Source organism: Melopsittacus undulatus, chromosome 4, assembly GCF_012275295.1.
Source record: "Melopsittacus undulatus isolate bMelUnd1 chromosome 4, bMelUnd1.mat.Z, whole genome shotgun sequence".
In the NCBI taxonomy this organism is placed as follows: Eukaryota; Metazoa; Chordata; class Aves; order Psittaciformes; family Psittaculidae; genus Melopsittacus; species Melopsittacus undulatus.
In genome coordinates, this window is record NC_047530.1 from 99,972,813 (window position 1) to 99,991,351 (window position 18,539).

At 41.2% G+C, this 18,539-nt stretch overlaps 1 protein-coding gene across 1 annotated transcript in view; it reads left to right on the forward strand.

Moving 5' to 3' along the window:
• SORCS3 (sortilin related VPS10 domain containing receptor 3) overlaps positions 1-18,539 on the forward strand; it is a 298,778-nt gene that overhangs the window by 254,764 nt on the left and 25,475 nt on the right. The window contains exons 15-18 of the mRNA XM_034062014.1: positions 7,327-7,444; positions 8,944-9,077; positions 13,812-13,925; positions 15,394-15,565. Coding sequence (XP_033917905.1) covers positions 7,327-7,444; positions 8,944-9,077; positions 13,812-13,925; positions 15,394-15,565 — 538 coding nt within the window. The remainder of the gene's footprint in view (positions 1-7,326; positions 7,445-8,943; positions 9,078-13,811; positions 13,926-15,393; positions 15,566-18,539) is intronic.

Sequence of the window (18,539 nt, forward strand, 5' to 3'; positions counted from 1 at the left end):
AAGGACACAGTCAGTTCTCAGCAAGAGCCAATATGTTTGGCTGGATCTTAACCCTTTCTGCTATGCTATCCCCCCACCTCTGGTCTACATTACCTAGCACTCTGGATGCAAAGGAGAAGTCAGCAGCCCATTTGTGTTTCCTCCATACATTCATGTCATGCTGATGCTGAACTAATTAGTTCTCATGCAGCATGGAGCACTGATGTACAAAGTGCAATAAGCAGGAGCAAACTGCAACTCACATCTGGCTAGGCTTCTTAGCTCCATCTCGGTGCTAGTTTTACAAGTGCCAGAATATGTCTTGTAGAAGAGCTTTGTTCTTCAAGCTTGCCAAGAACCACAGAATGGAACTGTTGAGCTTAGACATATGCAGGCTTTATCTGGCAATTGCTCAGGTCTACTTCTGCCAAATAATTAAATGTCTTTAGAGTTCATGAGAGCAGGCAAGGCAAATTTGAATAGCTCTGGTCCTGAATGTTTGTACTGATGGGTCTGAGCTGATGCTGCATGGATCTACCATGGGTGACTATGAGTGGGCCTATCTCATACCTATCCAAGCTGTTTGTAGAGAGGAAGTCTCCAGCGTGTACTATGCCACTACACTGAAGGTGATATTGACCATACTCTGCTCCTGAAAGCACACTAGTGATATTTGCTGGGAGGGGAGGTATGCCTTGCATACCTGGTTAGCTGTTAAATTGCAATAGTGGCAACATGTGCTTCTCTTTCTGGATATCTAAGGCAGAATGAGCACCTTCAGTCATGGTGGATTAACCACTCAGTGCTCTTGTCTCGGTGATTGCCCAGATATGGAGCTCCCCCTGGTTTTGGTGAGACAACTTCATCCTCTCCAGGGACTAGAAAAAAGCAACACACACTTGTTTCTCTGTCAAGAGGAGGTTCTTCCAGATTGTGTTTCATGGCACTTCTTGGTTTCAAACATCAAATTACTTCAGATACAAATAAAGAGGGATTTTAACTGAAGTAGGATGGCAACCTTGCTTGACTTTCTCCCTCTCTACATTCCCACAACAAAAGCACACATTCAGGTCAGCTGAAGCATTTACTGATTTGGGTGATTTTACTGTCGAGGATTTTTTGCTTGCTAAGACACTTCTTCTGCAAGCATTTTTCTTTTACAATGGGGTGGGGGGGGGAAGCAAGGTTGATTTCAGGCTTTCCTAAATGAAACAGTCCCTTTATGATGACACTGCAATTAACTTTTGATATTATCAATTAAAGTATATATTTAGTGCTCTTTCTATGTAGTTTTCTGTTGATCCATCCATCTTTCTGTGTAGTTCATCTCAAAAGCTGCTGTCTATTAAGTATATATTATTGTTTTGCTTTTAGTTTATTTTTAGATATTCATAATGCTTAAAGCTTAAACAGTCTATTCGGTAGGGCCTGATCTGGTTAAAACCTGACTTCAGAGGCCCCCAGTGTACCCTGTGACAAGCAAAATCTGGTACCTTTTCACCTCCCTCACCTTGTTGATGTATAGTAAGGAAAAAATGCTTCAGAAAGGAGGCTACGTTTGGTGATTTATGAACTGAAGATGACATTAGCTGCTTTCTTCCTTTGCTTCTTCAGCCTTCTGTCTCACCAGTGAGCACAGCTGGGGACAAGAAGCATTACCAGAGATTTTGACCATTATCTCCTATTACATGCAGAGGAGCTAGGCTGACAAGTGAAATAAAAGTCTTCTGTATCCAGACCAGCCAAGTACAGACAGCTTCAGTGCATGCTCACTCCATATAATGTCCTGCCAGTTTAATTCAAAAATGATAGAAAAGGACTTAATTTAGGCATAAGAAGACATTTCCATTTCTGTACTTGAGCAGCTTGTCTGAAACTGCCAGCAGAGATAGATCCAGATGGATACAGCTGATGCCTTTTCTGTGAGCAATACACAAGCTATTACTTGAGAAGATCTATTTCTCATACCCTAGGCAGGGACATGAATTGAATCTATGGGCCAGAGGTGGATGGGTTGTTATCTTATGATCTTTATAGAATCACAGAATGATTTAGGTTGGAAGGGACCTTAAATATAATCAAGGTCCAGCCCTCCTGCTGTGGGCAGGGACACCTTCCACTAGACCAGGTTGCTCAAAGCCCCATCCAACCTGGCATGTGAGCAGCTCTTATCTCTGAAAGCTGCACCACATGGTTGATTAAGCTCAAGAAGCTTCTTATTAAGAGTGGGGGGGAGTTGCTGCTTTGGTAATCAGGTGACCCAGAATCATCTCTGCAGCACAGAGGAAAACATCCCTTGATTCATTCTGTTGACCTGTCAGGAATGAGCAGTATTGAATAACATAAAAAGCACAACTATCAACAATTCAAGGAACGATAAGGCAAAAGCAATGCAATTTGAGAACACTCTATATATGTAAAAAGCCTTTAAAATAGCTTCTGTACAAGGTTATTCAGTCAGTATATACTGCATTTGCAAGTTATTGTGTATTTAAAAAATTAATGAAAGATATAATTATGGAAGCATTACCAGTGACCTTTTCCAAAATTACTCTGTCATGAATCTGTAAGCATTTCAGAATTGTTTTCCATGTTCCTAATATTTTTCCTGCGAATTACTGACATCTAGCCCTGGCAACAAAAAAGAGGGGACTGGGAAGCCTTTTCTGGTTTCCTAGCAATAGTTTCACAGTGAGTTATCCATAAAGCCAGTTGAGAAGATGCTGTTCTATTAGGTAAGATTTTATGTGGAGTTTTAAATGCTTACTCTGAGGGACAGAATAGAATCTATCCTGTCTAAAGCTATAAATTGCCATTCCATGGCTTAGGTTGGAGAACCTTTCTTAAATTGAGCTTGGTCAGAAAAGTGACTTTGTCTAAATGCATCTGGGCTCTTGTATTTATTGCTTCTCAAGGACTTTCAGATCAGACTGCAGAGATGGAAAAAATGAAAACATACTTTTTGTGTTGGCTTCACCGAGTTGGACCTTGAAAATCCATCTCTTTTCGTTTGTCTTCTCTCCTTGCAATAAGCAATTAAAAGCTTTCAGTTAGGCCACAGTAGACAATGTTACTGAAGCAAAATTCATAGTACTTAATGTCCCCTTTTCCCTTTTATCATCTTGATAGTTTAGCTATATTTATTAAAAATTAAAAATCTACCTCCCTAATTTAGTGAGTAGAAAAGGTAAATAAGAAACATGGGAATCAGATAAGATAAATGAAATAGTCTCTTCAAAGCAATATGAGGATTCATCATTTGAGTAGGGAAAAATTAACTCCCACCAATCTCTTTCCATTTTTTCCCTTGGGACTTTCGTCCATCCACACTGGATACAGAAATCCAGATGTATGTACTGGAGCACATAATGCTAAGCACTTACTGACACCCGAACACTAGCAGTTTTAAGATGTTGTAGCTCTTTGCTGTCTGCCCAACCCTCTCCAAAACAGATATGGTGGAAGAGGTCATGTGCATGCACCTTAGTCACTCTAGTCACTATATATAGTCACTATATATATGTATGGATTTTTTTATATCCAGTGATGTAGTTTACAAAACTGATAAAACTGATAAAAGCAAGGTTCACCTGCAATGCCTAATTATGCTCAGTCAGGGTTTGTTCCCTGTCATGGTTTACTTAGGCCATTTTTAATTCCACAAAAGATGAGTGTTTTCATCACTTCCTAAGGAAAGCTGTTTGAAGGTCCGATGGATCCCCACAGACAACATAACACTCTTTTCCATTCCTTATATTTGCTTACTCACATAGAAGTTTCAAATGCACAACAGAGTCATCTTGAAATATAAGGTAACCTTCATCATGCTGGCTGGTCAAAAAAAACACATGCTGTAGGTGTCTGAGTTGCATTTATTATTGGTGAGCAGTGTTCACAGGGTGCAGTTGCTTGCTAGCTTCTGTGCATATCAGCAGCTCTTATCTCTGAAGGCTGCCCTGCAATGGCTGATGAGGCTTAAGAAGGTTTTATTAGCAATAGGGATGGGGGAGTTACTACTTTAGGAATCAGGTGAACCAAAACCATCTCTGCAGTACAGAGGAAAATGTCCCTCTCTGTTCACACTCTCTAATTACATTTAGTGTAGTATTGTTTCCATCTAAATTATAGCAATTATATACAGAGATCTTCTTTGAAATCATTTAATTAAAGAGTAGCTAATGCTCTTGTGCTTTTGGAATGCTAATATCCTTCCTTCCACTTAGGAAACTTTGGGGTTTTTTTCCATTAATAGATATTATCCTGAAAAAATTTCAATGGCAGAGGGGTTTTTTGTTTCTGGTTGGTTTTTGTTTTTATGTTTTTTTTGTGTTTTTTTTTTAGCTTATTTTCATAGATTTAAAAAGCAAGTAGTTCTGGAGACTTTTGTAAAGCACAAAGAAGCATTTTGCTCTCCTATTGGACAGTTAGCTAAGGGTGAACCTTTGAGCAATGTTTCACTTGAGATGCATTGGCTGCTGAAGTGTTTGATTTCTCCAGATGTGTTATCTTCTGGGTTCAAGTAAGTGTTTATGTTTGATTATATTCTCCCCTCTTACTATTTTTTCTGTGTAATACACATGCAGCCAAATGAAGTGGTATAAATCTGCTGGACTAAATGGTTTCTGCTGCTGAGTTGCTCTTTTGCAGGAATGACATTTTCAGTCATGCATCACATTCAGGACAAACAAGATTCATGGGAGAGCTTCCCAGCTGTGCAATAGTACCATGCATTCTGGAAGAGTATGTGCTGAAAGCAAGTGTGGCATAAAAACTGGTGAGGTTTACCCATTGCCAAGGGAAAGTGGGAAGGAGAACTGGAGTCAGAAGTCTTACTTGAGTACAGTTTCAGAGGCCTTCTGCATCCCCACTATGTACTCTTTCCCATTCCTCCCTTCTTCTTCCTTCTCCCACTGAGTGCCATGGCACTATGTATTGCTATGGTTTCAACAGGTTGATCTTGGTCCAGGAAGTGTCTTCTGTGTTGACAACACAAAAACAGGGGTTGTGGTTTCCTCTGTGGCTTTGAATGTGGTGGTGCTTCCTATCGCTAGTACCCCACAATTAGGACTACACTAAGAAATGTTGTAAAGAGCCAACAACAATCCACCTAATTAAATCCATTACACCATACAAGTCCTTCTCCACCTACTAATTTCTAATCTGTGTACACAATTGTCACAGGTTCTTCTTGTATTGTACCCTCTCCTCTTCTTTTCAGCTTCTTGGAGCTTGCCTCTGTGAGGCAGAACTTGGATGTAGAAAGGTGTCCCCAGCAAACCCACAACTCCAGTCTCTTGGATCTCTCCCACCCCACTTTCTCTCCTTGATCCCATGAGCTGATACAGGTGTAAGTGGGAGAAGATTACTGATTCCTGGATGGTCTCTGTTTCACAAAAACAACAGAGGAATTTGATGCAGGCTACAATCTACAGAAGGAGTAGTTTGGACAGTGAGTGAAGACCAAAGCCAACAGCCCTGTGTGTTTACAGTGTAAATAGAGATGAACTAGAGCAAAGAATGGCAGCACACTGAGGAAACAGCAGGATCTGGATTGCAGTCAGTGCTTGGAAACAGAATACAAGTTTTATCTTTTGTTTCTATTTCTATTTCATAGGGAAATTTGTAAATCATCTCTCTCTCCCTCATTCCTTTTTTTAGTCTGGAATAATTAAACCAACAAAAACTTTAATCTCATTAGTGGCTTGTGTAAAAATGTAGGTTAGTGAAAGATCTGGTGTAATGAGAAAAAACATTATTTCTCTGCCTGGTAAACCTCACAATAAGGGTGATACAATGACATTTAATGAATGTCAGAAAGATTTGGGTTTCAGGACATATGGAGTTTTTCAAATCTGAAACTTGTCTTTTCACTGATGTTTTAGGTTCTTTTGTATTTGAGGTAGCCAAGAGGTTATCATGTTATAATGAGAAATAAGCTTGATTGTTTGTCAGGGAGTTTGTTGTTTATATGTACTGAGATGTTCCCCCTACCAATGAGAAGCTGTACTTTTGTTCATGGCTGTTAAAGTCTGGACACCCATCCTAATTTCCTCCTATTACACACCTCTTTGGAAATCCAGCTGCAGTTGATTGAAGAGCTGCTCCTTCCTGAGAAAATCACAGCTGGCCAAGGGAATAGCAAGCTGTTACTTGATTGAAAACTAAGCACCCTGTAGCATTTGTGTGATGTTTCTGGATGGATGGAGTCTTTAGTACCTAGTGTTATTTGTTAATTAAACCATGTTTTTACTATGATTTTGCTTTCTTTGGTAAAGGTGTGAGCTTCCAGCATGCGCAGTCCCTTACTATTTGTGATGATGGTACTTTGCTGATGTATTCTGTCAATGTTCATTGTTACATTGGTCCTTTCCTTCCAGACACTTAAGTAAGCACACAGGTTTCCCTGCATGTGAAGGGGGGCTGCATAGTTGGAATAGCGTGTAGGGAGACCTGTGTTCAGCAGTCACTTCTGCTGCTGATGTTCTAGTCCAAGCTCAGAAGTCTCTTTTACTATTCAATTTTATATGATCCCTTTTGTCATCCCATTTGTGGGATGATGTGTTCCTCAGTTTTGAATTACAGTCTGAGTCCTTCCGCTGTTTTTTAGTGCTCCAATTGTTCTTGTATACTGCCTTACTCACTACGAGCCTTGTGTTGCTCTGAAGTGGCATGTGTCATTTTGATACTGGAAATCAATTTATTACTTAACCAGATGAACTGTGTAGTGTGATCAGTGACTGCTGCTGCCGAGTGACCTACTCAAAATAATTAAGAAAAACTCTGCTAATAACCTTACAGCGGTGATCATTTGCAATTCCACTCCTACTAGCTGCAGTCAGCATTCACCAGGTGGAAGGGATGTTGCTGTCTTTGCAGATCGCTTGCCTACAGTCTATATCCCAATTATGTTACTTCCCATGATTATTTTACAATTCATTAAGTAGTAAATTTGTGCAACACAAAAGTTCAGCAGTAAAGAAACTGAGTCAGCTAAGAAAGGCTTAATTTTTAGACAACTAAACCCATGTATTCACCAAAATAGCTCCCTTGACATTATGCACATTACTTTTTAGTCTGGATTTTATTGTTTTTGAGTGATACGTAGCTGTCTGTATTAGAGTCAAGTGCTCAGTACTAGAGGCATGGAAGACCTTCCAACACAGGCTATACAAGGGGTCAGGAAAAGGCTAAACAATCTTAGGATGTCATAGGAACAGGATCTCTGACATCAAGCACTAAGACTGTGTATTGCTTTCTGCAGAGGAGATTCATGAGAAATTATTTGCTTAATGGAAGCATACCTCTGGCTGACTCTAGTTCTTTCTTTTTTTTCTCTCCCATGCGCAGAATCTTTGGGCACTTCAGTCTCCGTTCTGAATGGCAGCTGGTCAAGGTGGACTACAAGTCAATCTTCAACCGAAGGTGTAACAAAGATGACTACCAAACCTGGCATCTGCACAATCAGGTACTCTCACTGTGTAGGGAGAGGGTGATGAAGGCTCCTTTTCCCATACTCTGTGTTGCCAGGGAGGAATGTACTTGTTCTTTTCAGCAGATCATATGGATTTTTTGCATCCCTCAAGTCACAGTTGTACCCCATTACTGCTTTACTTCTCCTGAAGCATATGCATGAATAAACACAGGGCCAGAATTCTCTGGGCAAGTCAGGGAGACTGTTAATTTCTCTTTGTATGAAAATATTCCACTGCAGCAGCTGCAGTGACCTCACTGCTCAGGGCAATGTAAAACCTCACCTTGTGACTGAATTTGTAGGAGACACTGAACTTTTTGTAGCTCTGTCAGTGACTCATGAAAATAATTTTCGTTCACTTTGCCTTTATTTTCCGTACTCAAAAATGAAAATAAAAACATTTATTCATCCTGCAAGTCCTGCAAAACTCTGGGGAGCTCTTGAATAAAACACACCTGAGAAGACCAAATTATTTAATTTTATTCAAGGATACATGCTTTGCTTTTCATACCTTCTGGCGTATTTTCATGCTGGATACATTTTGGTACTGAAGTCACTAGAACTGAGACAGCTCAGCTCTGATGATTACTTACGGGTTACTGGCTACCAGTACGATGTCCCACTCCCTGCAGGGCAGCATAACCAGAGCTAGAACTGTTGGCATTGAGATGTTTCTGAATGAAATCCATGCATTAGAAATGAGCATTAATTTGGCAAGGTTCTATTATGTAACTGAAGTCATAGAATTGAATATATGAAAATAATTTAGATGAAAGAAAAGGGAACATGTGTAGCATGGCTGCCATCTTGGGAATCACTTTAATGGGAAAGGGAAGTATTTTAAGTAGGTGCTGTCCTTTTTCCTTACTTTCACGCAGACAAATTGATTCTGCATCAGAGAAATTTCTGTTTATAGCACCTCACCTAAATGTCAAATCTTTCTTTTAGACTGGCTACTCCCCGTAGTAACCTTTCTGTTCAAAAAGCTCAGTGTAACATGCCATCAAAATTATTTGAGGCCTATAGCAAAGCCAGGTCTATCAAGAAAAGAGGAGGGAACCCAGGAGTCCTGCATTCTACACCTAGATTTTGTCTCTGCCCTGGGTCTCATGCTTGGGCACTTCTTAGTAGGTTGCCTCTGTCATATGAAAAAAAAACCCTGGAGTACATTCACATTGTCTTTACAGGATAATTCATAGCATTAAAAACACTGGTGGATGCCTTTTGAAATATGGCATAAGTGGGTGCGATGGCCTGGGCACCCAGGCTTTTTGGACACTGTCGTTGTCATCCCAGCTCAATGGTTGGGGTCCTCCCAAGGTGGCTTTCAGGTTTGCAAAGCCACAGAAGGGAGCTATGCTCTTAGCTCCCAACTCTCCTAACAGTAATTTCTTACTTTACTTGCCTTTTGTATCTTTTGACAAAATGTTCCATTTAGGAACCAGCTGCCACTGTAACTCTGCTTTTCTTTCTCCTATTCTTGGCTGCTGAAGGGAGAGCCTTGTGTCATGGGAGAGAGGAAGATCTATAAAAAACGCAAGCCTGGAGCCCAGTGTTCCCTGGGTAGGGACTATTCCCAAACTGTTGTGTCAGAACCATGTGTCTGCGGTCAAGGGGACTTTGAGTGGTGAGTATGTGGCTCTGGGGACTTTCATGGCGACTGTTCTTGTTGCATTATCAGTGGTTGCGCTACTGCCCAGACAGAAAACCTTGCAAAGAAACTGGTTCTCATGCAGCTCTGTGGATGTGATTGTATCATATAGCATAGATGTCGTCCCCACGCCTATTGCATAAAGGAAGATATCCCCTTCATCTGTGACAGAGATTTGTTAATCTCCATGAGAATTCCCAACCTGGAATTCAAAAGCAGAAGGTTTCATGTACTGATTGACTCTTTTTTTGTCCATCATTCTAGAAGAGTGATAGCTGAGACTCTTCTCTGGTCCAAAGCATGTCCCTTATGGGAGAAGGAGGGAATTTCTGTCCTTACTTTTAGGGTCATTGAATACCTACGGAGTAAGCTAGCAAAATATGCACATTTTTATCATTATTCTTTTGAATTCCTGGGAACTATTTGTTGCTTTTTAGCAATGCTTTATTGAGAAATTTTCTGAAAGGACTTCTGTGACATGGTTATACAACTCAGCTATCTCAGATGTGGCTGCTAGTTTTGCATAAATATTGGTGTATCTAACTTAATGGGGCTGCAACTTCCAAACTGCTTTAAGGTCACTTTGAAAGCAGCTTAAAAATAAAATAGGGAAAAAAATGAACCGCTGCTTGATATTGCTTGACAATCAGGGAAAGGAGATGGAACATGTATAACAATCAGGATCTCTGCACAAGGGATTCCTACAGGGAACCTGTGATAGGCAATATTGCAAAGATTTAAGACTGTCAGTAGGTGTGATTCTTGAGCTTAAATGATCAGAATGTCATTTAAATTGAGTTCAAAATATCCTGAAAGCAGATCAGCTGAGAAAACATTTTCAATTTTATAGTAGGTTATCACGATCAGTGTCTGATTCAGTAGCAGTGTAATTCCTGGAAATTTTGCTTCCTTTTGAATCCTTCTCAAAGAGATGTGAGGTGTGAGATCTGCACAGCTGAGACTCACACTTCTTTTTAGAACATGGACACACTGAAACTCAGAAAAATGAATAAAAATATAGACCAAAATGTTTTCTTCAATATTAGAATCATAGAATGGTTTGGGTTGGAAAGAACCTTAAGATCATCTGATTCCAATCCCCCTGCCATGGGCAGGGATGCCTTACACTAGACCGTATCACCCAAGGGTCTGTCCAACATGGGCTTGAACACTGCCAGGGATGGAGTATTTACCACTTATTTGAGCAACCCATTCCAGTGCCTCACCACCAGTAAAGAACTTCTTCCTTCTATCCAATGTAAACTTCACCTGTTTAACCCATTATCCCTTGTCCTATCACTACAGTCCCAAATGAAAACTCCCTCTCCAGCATCATTCTAGGCCCCTTCAAATACTGGAAGGCTGCTATGAGGTCTCCACGCAGCCTTCTCTTCTCCAGGCTGAACAGCCCCAACTTTCTCAGCCTATTTTCATACGGGAGGTGCTCCAGTCCCCTGATCATCCTCGTGGCCTCCTCTGGACTTGTTCCAACAGTTCCATGTCCTTTTTATGTTGAGGACACCAGAACTGCACAAAGTACTTCAAGTGGGGTCTCGCAAGGGCAGAATAGAGGGGCAGGATCACCTCCTTTGACCTGCTGGTCACACTCCTTTTGATGCAGCCCAGGATACATCAGGGAATATTACTGTAGTTTGTCTTTAAGAGAGATTCAGGGATATAGAGCAGAGATTTTAATCTTATCTGGATGGATACTTAATTTGTTCTTAATGCCAAAATTACATCCGAGACTCCTTAGCTTGATTTGGGAGCTCTTTTCCCCTTTGGTCTTGTCATGGGAACTTGCAGGATGAAGTAGCTTTCTTTTCCTGCAGTATCTGCCCTTAGCATTGGCATATGCCTCTGAGCTGAACCAAGCACCAATCTCCAGAGATGCCAGTCAATTTGCTCACTCTTTTTTTTCCCTTCCAGCTTTGTGCCTCACCACCTTTGTATTTTTACAGTGAAACTTGTCTTTTCTAAGCTGTAAGTTGAAAACTATGGTAGCTAAATTTGCCTTAAGTGCTCTTCTGACTTGAGAAGGGTCTACATCAGAATGCACTTTTTCAATCAATTGATATGTTCCTTGAAGGAATTCAGTATCATTTTTGCTTAACTTTCCCACTAACATGAGAGAATATTGCTGTTAACCTTGTTAGTCCTGCAGAGGAAATGCAGTTAGATAGCAATCTGACTTTGTTTCAGACTTTGCACTGCCAACAGAATTGTTAACTGGCTTCTGAATGCAAAATTGTTATAGCTGGTGATGGAGAATCAGAAGAAGCAGCTTCAGTTTAAGGGTGCATTTTGCTGCCAGTCTCAAGGGCTGACTGGAAGAAGGTGTGGGGCTATCAACCTGAAGAAAATACTAGAGGTGCTGGAAATGGGCACAAAGCTTGATTATCTTAGAAGAAACTAACAAAGAGGAAGAGTGGACTCATTTGCTCTAACTTGTGATTTCTAAAGGATAAGACCACTAAATATTAGTCAGTGGCAAGATACAGGTTATTCTAGAATATGATTCATCTGCCTTCTTTTGGATCTCAGTATGAAAAGAGGAGATAGGTCCCCACTGTATCTACAGCTGGAAGGATAGCTCTGACCCTTTCACTTGATGCTTTTGAAGAGGAAAGATCTTAGCCTTTTCTGGCTGGGTTCACAGTTGTCAGTTGTTCTTGGAAGCACTGACTGGCCTGTCAGTGTATGAACTGTTCTCATGTGTGAACAGGTCCTGTGGAGTGTCAGGGAAAGAAGGAGGAGGGCTGACAGCTGGGGTTGTGTGAGTACACTGACCAGCAGGTCCCAACAACAGGCTATCTGCTTCCCTAATACGTAGGTTTGGCGGCTGGTCTGGTCACAGCATCCCATGCTACAAGGTGTGATGACACTTGCCTTCAGGAGGTGCACAAAGAGGACAAATCACTGCAGGAGCCCTATAGCACAAGCTGTGAGTGCTGTGCTCCCTCCCATTTGGTCATAGGAGCCTTGCCCCTGTCTGCCTCATGTTACGGTGCAGTTTCCTGCTGTTAGATATAAGGCTGGTCTGAGTTTTGGGGGCAGAAATCATCATCTAGGACCCCAGTTCAACAAATCCTCATGAGTCAAGATCAGGGGTGACTCCTGCCAACCCTTGCAGTCATTTCCAGAAGCAAACCCTGGCTTTTTTGACAGAGAGAATGGCAGAAGGAACTCAGAAGTGTTATTAAAGTGCTTGCTGATCTTTCTTTTCCCTCCTCCTGCTTTTTTATTTACACTGTCAAGATAGTTTTCCAGAGAAAGACAGCACAGCAGCTGGACTTGATTATTTCCTTAACTTATGCAAACCCTGGGGCTTGTGAGAAGGAAGGTGGGCAGCATGCAGGGTTTTAATATACATTTACCAGAAGTTAATGAACAAGCACAGAACCTTGAGGGCATACAGCAATGTTGTCTTTAATTTTATTAAATATTTATGCAGCTTTTTTCTTCTTTGGGGCAAAGTACAGCTCCTCCTGAATATTTTTAATTACCAAGTCACTGCCAGGCATTTTTGACTGTGCAGGTCGGACCCACTGAGAATGATTAAATTGAATGTTGAGAGAAAGAGCATTAGGGAATCTCCAAACCTTTTAAAGTAGCTTGCAGAATTTTTACCCTCTAAGAAAGGAACAGCAGCAGCCTGGATCTCTGGGGACATAGCACAGTTTAATCTCACCAAAGCTCTTCCTAGAGTCTTTCTGTTGGCAATGCAGTCTCTGAATAGGAGAAGAATAAAACTCAGAGTGTCCTAAAGAGCACAGAGAGCTTCCAAGGCAATGGCTTTGATAGTGTCTGCATTTCCACAGAGATTTAGTTTTGGCATTTGTTAACTTGCTTCCGGCAAAAATCCAGAATCTCTTTTTATTTGCCCCTTGAATCCAGCCTGCCAATAAAGGCTATGCATAGAAACAGCATCCAGAGCCTATTAGAACTTACAGAAAGCTTTGGATTAATCCTGTTGCTGGCATGAAAAGGCAGCTGTAAAAAGAAGTCTTGGATGTGGTTGTGTACATTTCTACTCCTTGGTGGTCCAAGGAAGCATCAATACCCTGGATTACCTTCCCCATGTGACACAATACCGTGTAATCCTTAGACTACCAAGTTGGCTTGTTTGTAGTTTAGTGTTGGAGAAACACTGGCTATATTCTTTCTTCAGGCCAGTCATAGCTCAGTTAAAGAGCAGGGAGGCCATTAACGTATGTAAATATACGTACCTTGGCTAGTTGTTCAGGAAGTGCTCCTAGTGTTTTATATTCCTAGCTGCTCTGTTGAGAAGTGGTATTAGATCTTGGAATTAACCTGGTTTGTTCTGAAAGCAAGACTGCAAATTGCAAGCAAACCAAAAGAACCCAACAGGTGAAATTATTAGAGAATAACAGAAAAAGAAGTTAACAATAAAATTTCCTTCCTGAATCTCTGCCCATGTTTTGTTGCCAAATGAAACATAAGTCCCCCAGTGCTTTGCAAGGTTAGTAGGTCTGGTGTTGTCAGGTATCGCATACCTTCTGTGAACTGTGTCCTGCCTCTCAAACAGATTAGGCACTTTGTCTCTGAATGAGCCTAATCCATCATGTCATGCCATCCAGCAGAGAGCTACTGGCACACACTTGCTTTGGGGAGCAAAAACATCACCTAAAAGTCTGAGCTAAATCTAGTGAATGGGTACAGTGATGCACTCGTTACTTATCTCCATAGTGACTATGGGTACGAGAGACACAGCAACAATCATTGTGTCCCAGCCTTCTGGTTCAGCCCGTCCTCCCTGTCCAAGGAGTGCAGCATGGGTCAGAGCTACTTGAACAGCACTGGGTAAGTGAATCTTGCAATCTCGCTGCAGTTTGGTGACCTTGAAGTAGAGAAGAGAACCTGGACGGTTCTTTTTTCTCTGCATCCCATCTGGCTCTTTTCCAGTCTTCCTCATGAAATAATGTTTACAGCAGCATCTGTGTGGAGCATTGCCTCATTCCTCAGAGACAGGGAGAAGCACATTAACATAAGTGACATGTAGATACCGTATTGCTGTCAGGTGATGTATGATCCCTGAAGCATGGACTTGAAGCTCTCCTTTGCTGCAAAATTAAAACAAATCAGGAAGGTCTATCTGAGAGACAGCTGAACATTTAAAAGGACAAGCTTGAGATATTTCACACTGGTTTTCATTGAACCTCTTCGTATCTTACAGCTCCTATTTATAGAAGCTTCACTTCTGGGAAGGCTCAAGTGGACAATTTTTAGCCTCTTTCCCCTTCCTCCACTCTGCCATTTTCACTTTGTACATATACAACACTTTGTGATTTCAAACAAGCTACATGTGCTGGTTTCTCTTGGTTTTACCCAGAACCAATGGCAAGTGTTGGTTTATTATGGTAACATTGCTTTGCAAATACTATTCCATTGTGAAGGTGGTACTCTGAAACTCTGGTTGCACTGGCGCTGGTGTAAAACTGAGATGTTCTTCACAGGCAGTGCAGGCCCTGAAGCTTTTTAGGGCTGCTTCTGAGTCATGGGTCCTGCAGGCTGTATTGTTATGACAAGGTTGTTTGTGGCTGGTTGATATGAGTGGCTGAATAAAATGAGACTGCTGACAGTCTGGAGCCACTCAACTTCAGAGACCCCCTTTCAGCTGAAAGTTTGCTCTAAATATGTGATATAATTACAGGAGCCCTGGCCAGTACAGCTGCTTGCAGCCTTGACAGAGAGCAAGAAGAAATAGTTGGGGTCTGTGTCTTCTTAACCAATCCTGTATTTTTACTGTGAAATTACCAGCGAGGGTTAATCCTCCTCATCAACATTGGGAACAGCCAAGTGTCTTGCAAGTTAGCTAATCTCCTCTAAGAAAAGCTGAGAGAAAATCCCATTTGTTGAACTGTTTAAAAATTAGACTGGACAAAGCTCTTGGCAGATCATTCCAAGTGCCTTTGAGCAGAGATAGACAAAATATAATAGAAAGCATCATTAAAAAACTGGGATGCAGGGTGCAATCCTGCAGATATGGGGAATTAGATGAGTTCTCTGCCTTTTAGCAGTGCAGAGTAGTTCATCTCCACACTGTGTGTCTTTTCTCAGCTATGCTGCTGAGAATCTGTGGAGGTTTCATTGTGATTTGTTTGGCTTTCTCGAATTTAATAAAGTGGTAGATTTCTTTGATTCTCCTTTTCAGTGAGGGAGTCATGCAGAAAGTTAGCCTTTGGAAAAGCACATGCATTAATATTGAGAAACTAAAGAAACTTTTCTGCCCACTGCCTAAGCCCAATCTCCTTTTGTTACTGTTCCCCAGGTACCGAAGGATTGTGTCTAACAACTGCACAGATGGCTTGCGAGAGAAGTACATGGCCAAGGTGGAAAAGTGCCCTGGAAAAGCACCTCGTGGACTGCACATCCTCACTACTGATGGAAAGTTGGTCACGGAGCAGGGACACAATGCCACCTTCATCATCCTTATGGAAGAGGTACGTTAGTGGTCTCAGCAAACTTTTCACTGCATGACAAGGATGGCATTCGTTTCCTTCACCTGTTAGGCTGCTGAGAGGAAAAGAGCAATTGGGTGTTGGTCATGAAATGACCACACCTGAGGTTTGGGAGAATTGATGACAGGGCTATAAGCAAAACATACAAAAAAACACATTGAGCCAAGCTAAAAGAGTACTTGGCCAGTTATCATGTCTATCATGGTGCGTCTGATGGTGAAGCCAACACTGAAGAAAGATAGATCTGGTAAAAAATACATCTCTCCATTAGCTTCTTGCTGCCTCCAGTGAACTGCAGTTTATGGAGTTTATGAGGCAGAAATGGTGTCCCTGTGCTTAATTCTGTTTCTGGGATTAAAAGCTTTAGCTGAATCTTTGCTGGGAAAGGTTACGAACAGCAGGGAATACTTTCAGACTCATGGGGAGCAGTGAGGGACATAGTTGTTTTACAGTAGTAATTGAGCCTCCTCAAACCACCTCTGAGCAGTCCAGCCTGTATCTATTTTATTTATTTATTAGTACAATTCTGTCTGTAGCCAACAGTAGAGTGATACCGGGCCATGCCGGTGCCTGAAACATCACAATATTGAGACACTTCTGGTGATCTCTCTGAGTCAGGTACCCCTCTGGAAAACATGTATGGTACAGCCTCAATCACCAAGGCTTGTGGTTCTGTGGATAGTTGGATAGTTGGAAAGCACTTGGTATGTATTCAGGCTGACAGGAGGTGTTTAAAGTGTTTGTATGCCTCTTCTTGTCTGTGATTTGATTTGGTGTTTAGGGACATATGTGACTGCCCCCCAAAAAGCCCTGCTGTATTTGCAGCAGCTGCATTTCCCTGCTGGCTTCTGACTGCCTGTGAAATGTGACATTGGAGGTCCAGCAGTGATTTTCCCACAATGTATTGTGTTACATCTGTTTTCTGGTTAAACAAAACAGTCAATTCGCAACATCACTTCTAACATCTTTTGATGTCTCAGGAGAGACAGCCAGGGAGTGAGGTGATGTTAGAGAATCACAAGTACATTTTGTCATTTACTCTGTCCTGTGTACTTCATTTTGGTACAGTACCTGGAGACAGCTGGGAGCCAGCCATGTCATGGTCATGAGCATAGCAATAACAACACCAAGGACAGACTGGATGGCTGTCTCCTCAGTATCCTCTGACAACAAGCAGTGTTAAGTCTCTGAGGAAAATATGCTAGAAACATTGCAAGCCTTATGCCCCTTCTCCCAAGCTCAGAAGTAGCCTCCATTGGCAACTTAGACCTTCAAGAACAGAAGCAGCTGTTGTAAATCTGAGCATCTGCCATGGAGAAATTTTTTTCTCATGATATCTTGGTTTTTATTTTTATTTCTTTTTAACACACACTCTTCTATTAATTTAAATTCTTATACAGTGACTTATGGTTTAGTGTGAGGTGTCCCTGCCCATGGCAGGGGGGTTGGAATTAGGTGATCTTGAGGTCCTTTCCAATCCTAACTATTCTATGATTCTATGATTCTATGACTGTTTCTTTGGGATCACACTAATCTGACAAGGCCTCTTTACATACTTTTTCAGAAGTTCATGCATGTTCTGCTTTTATACAAAGGGGATTTCTTGTCTACCTGGCTGATTCTTTTATATTCTGCAAGCTTGACATGGTAAGACAATTTTTGTAGACAGTCTGAGTGGGAGTTACGAAAAGAACAGACATAATCTAAAAATTAGGAATCTAGTAGTAATTTATTAAGGAACTCAAGTGGAACTGCTGCGTACAAAGAATGATAAACAGATGGAGAATAAGGCAGCAGTCAAGGTAGCTGAAGAGTGGAGTCTTTACAAGGCTTTGCAGATTGAAGAGGCAGCTGAAAAACTATGTGAGGGCGTACACTTCACGTCTTTTGTTGAAAAATAAGGATAGTTAGAAAAACATTTAATTGAAACCATTTTTTTTCTAAGGGAAAAGGATTTTCACCCACGTGTCTTTGTGGGTGAACAGCTTATTCCACAGAGAGTTGTGTGTTAGGTTTGTTTCTTAAAAGAATAGATTTTTTTTAAGGGAAAAAAGTAAAAGAACATTGAGGTTTTCACTGAAAGTTTGGAACTTTCAGTATTCAGGGCCAGGTTGGACAGGACTTGGAATATTGTGGTCTAGTTGAAGGTGTCCCTCCAGGGCAATTGGAACCTTATGACCTTTAAGGTCCCTTCCAACCCAAACCATTCTACAATTCTATGATTCTGGCCAAAGTATTCTAGTCTTTCAGTGTGAACTTGAGAAAAATGAATTGTCATCAAAGTGACATTCTTCCTTGTTAGCTGGAAGAAACAATTTCTGTAGAGCTCTTACTTATTACACACCTTGCTGTCATACAGATTCATTCCTGGTTCCCTTCACTTTCTCTGGTCAGTTTGTTTCCTGGTGGGATGTTTTGCACCTATGTCTATGTTTGCTTTCTGAGCCAAACAGCAGTCTGACAAGTCTTCCTGTAGATATATCTGTGTGGTCTCCATTTAACCTTCCTACTGTTTCAGACTAACCCTGCTCAGCAATTTTGTGGTTTGCCATCAGTTCCTTTCTACCTTCTAGTATGCACCCTCAATATATTGTTGTGACTGACCTTTATGCTGTCCAAAAATAAATGAGGACTTTGTTAGAGTTAATTGAAAACTTCTCAGGTTTTATAGATTTTGCTTTAGCGGTATTTTTCACAGTGGTAATTCAGAATATGTGCATGAAAATGAGAAAGAAATGCAGAATGACTGATAATTTTTAGTATGTTTTAAAAATATGGGCTTGAACTGTGAGTTGAACTGTGATACATGCAGGCAGGAAAACTTTCCCAGCCTACTCTTGATGGGGAGATCACTCTGAAGGGCTGTTCCCTGGCAATCCATTCCACTACCCTTTGCCCGCTCACTGATTTCAACACACAGAGCCCCAGTGTTTGAGTCAACCCCTAGCTCATTCTG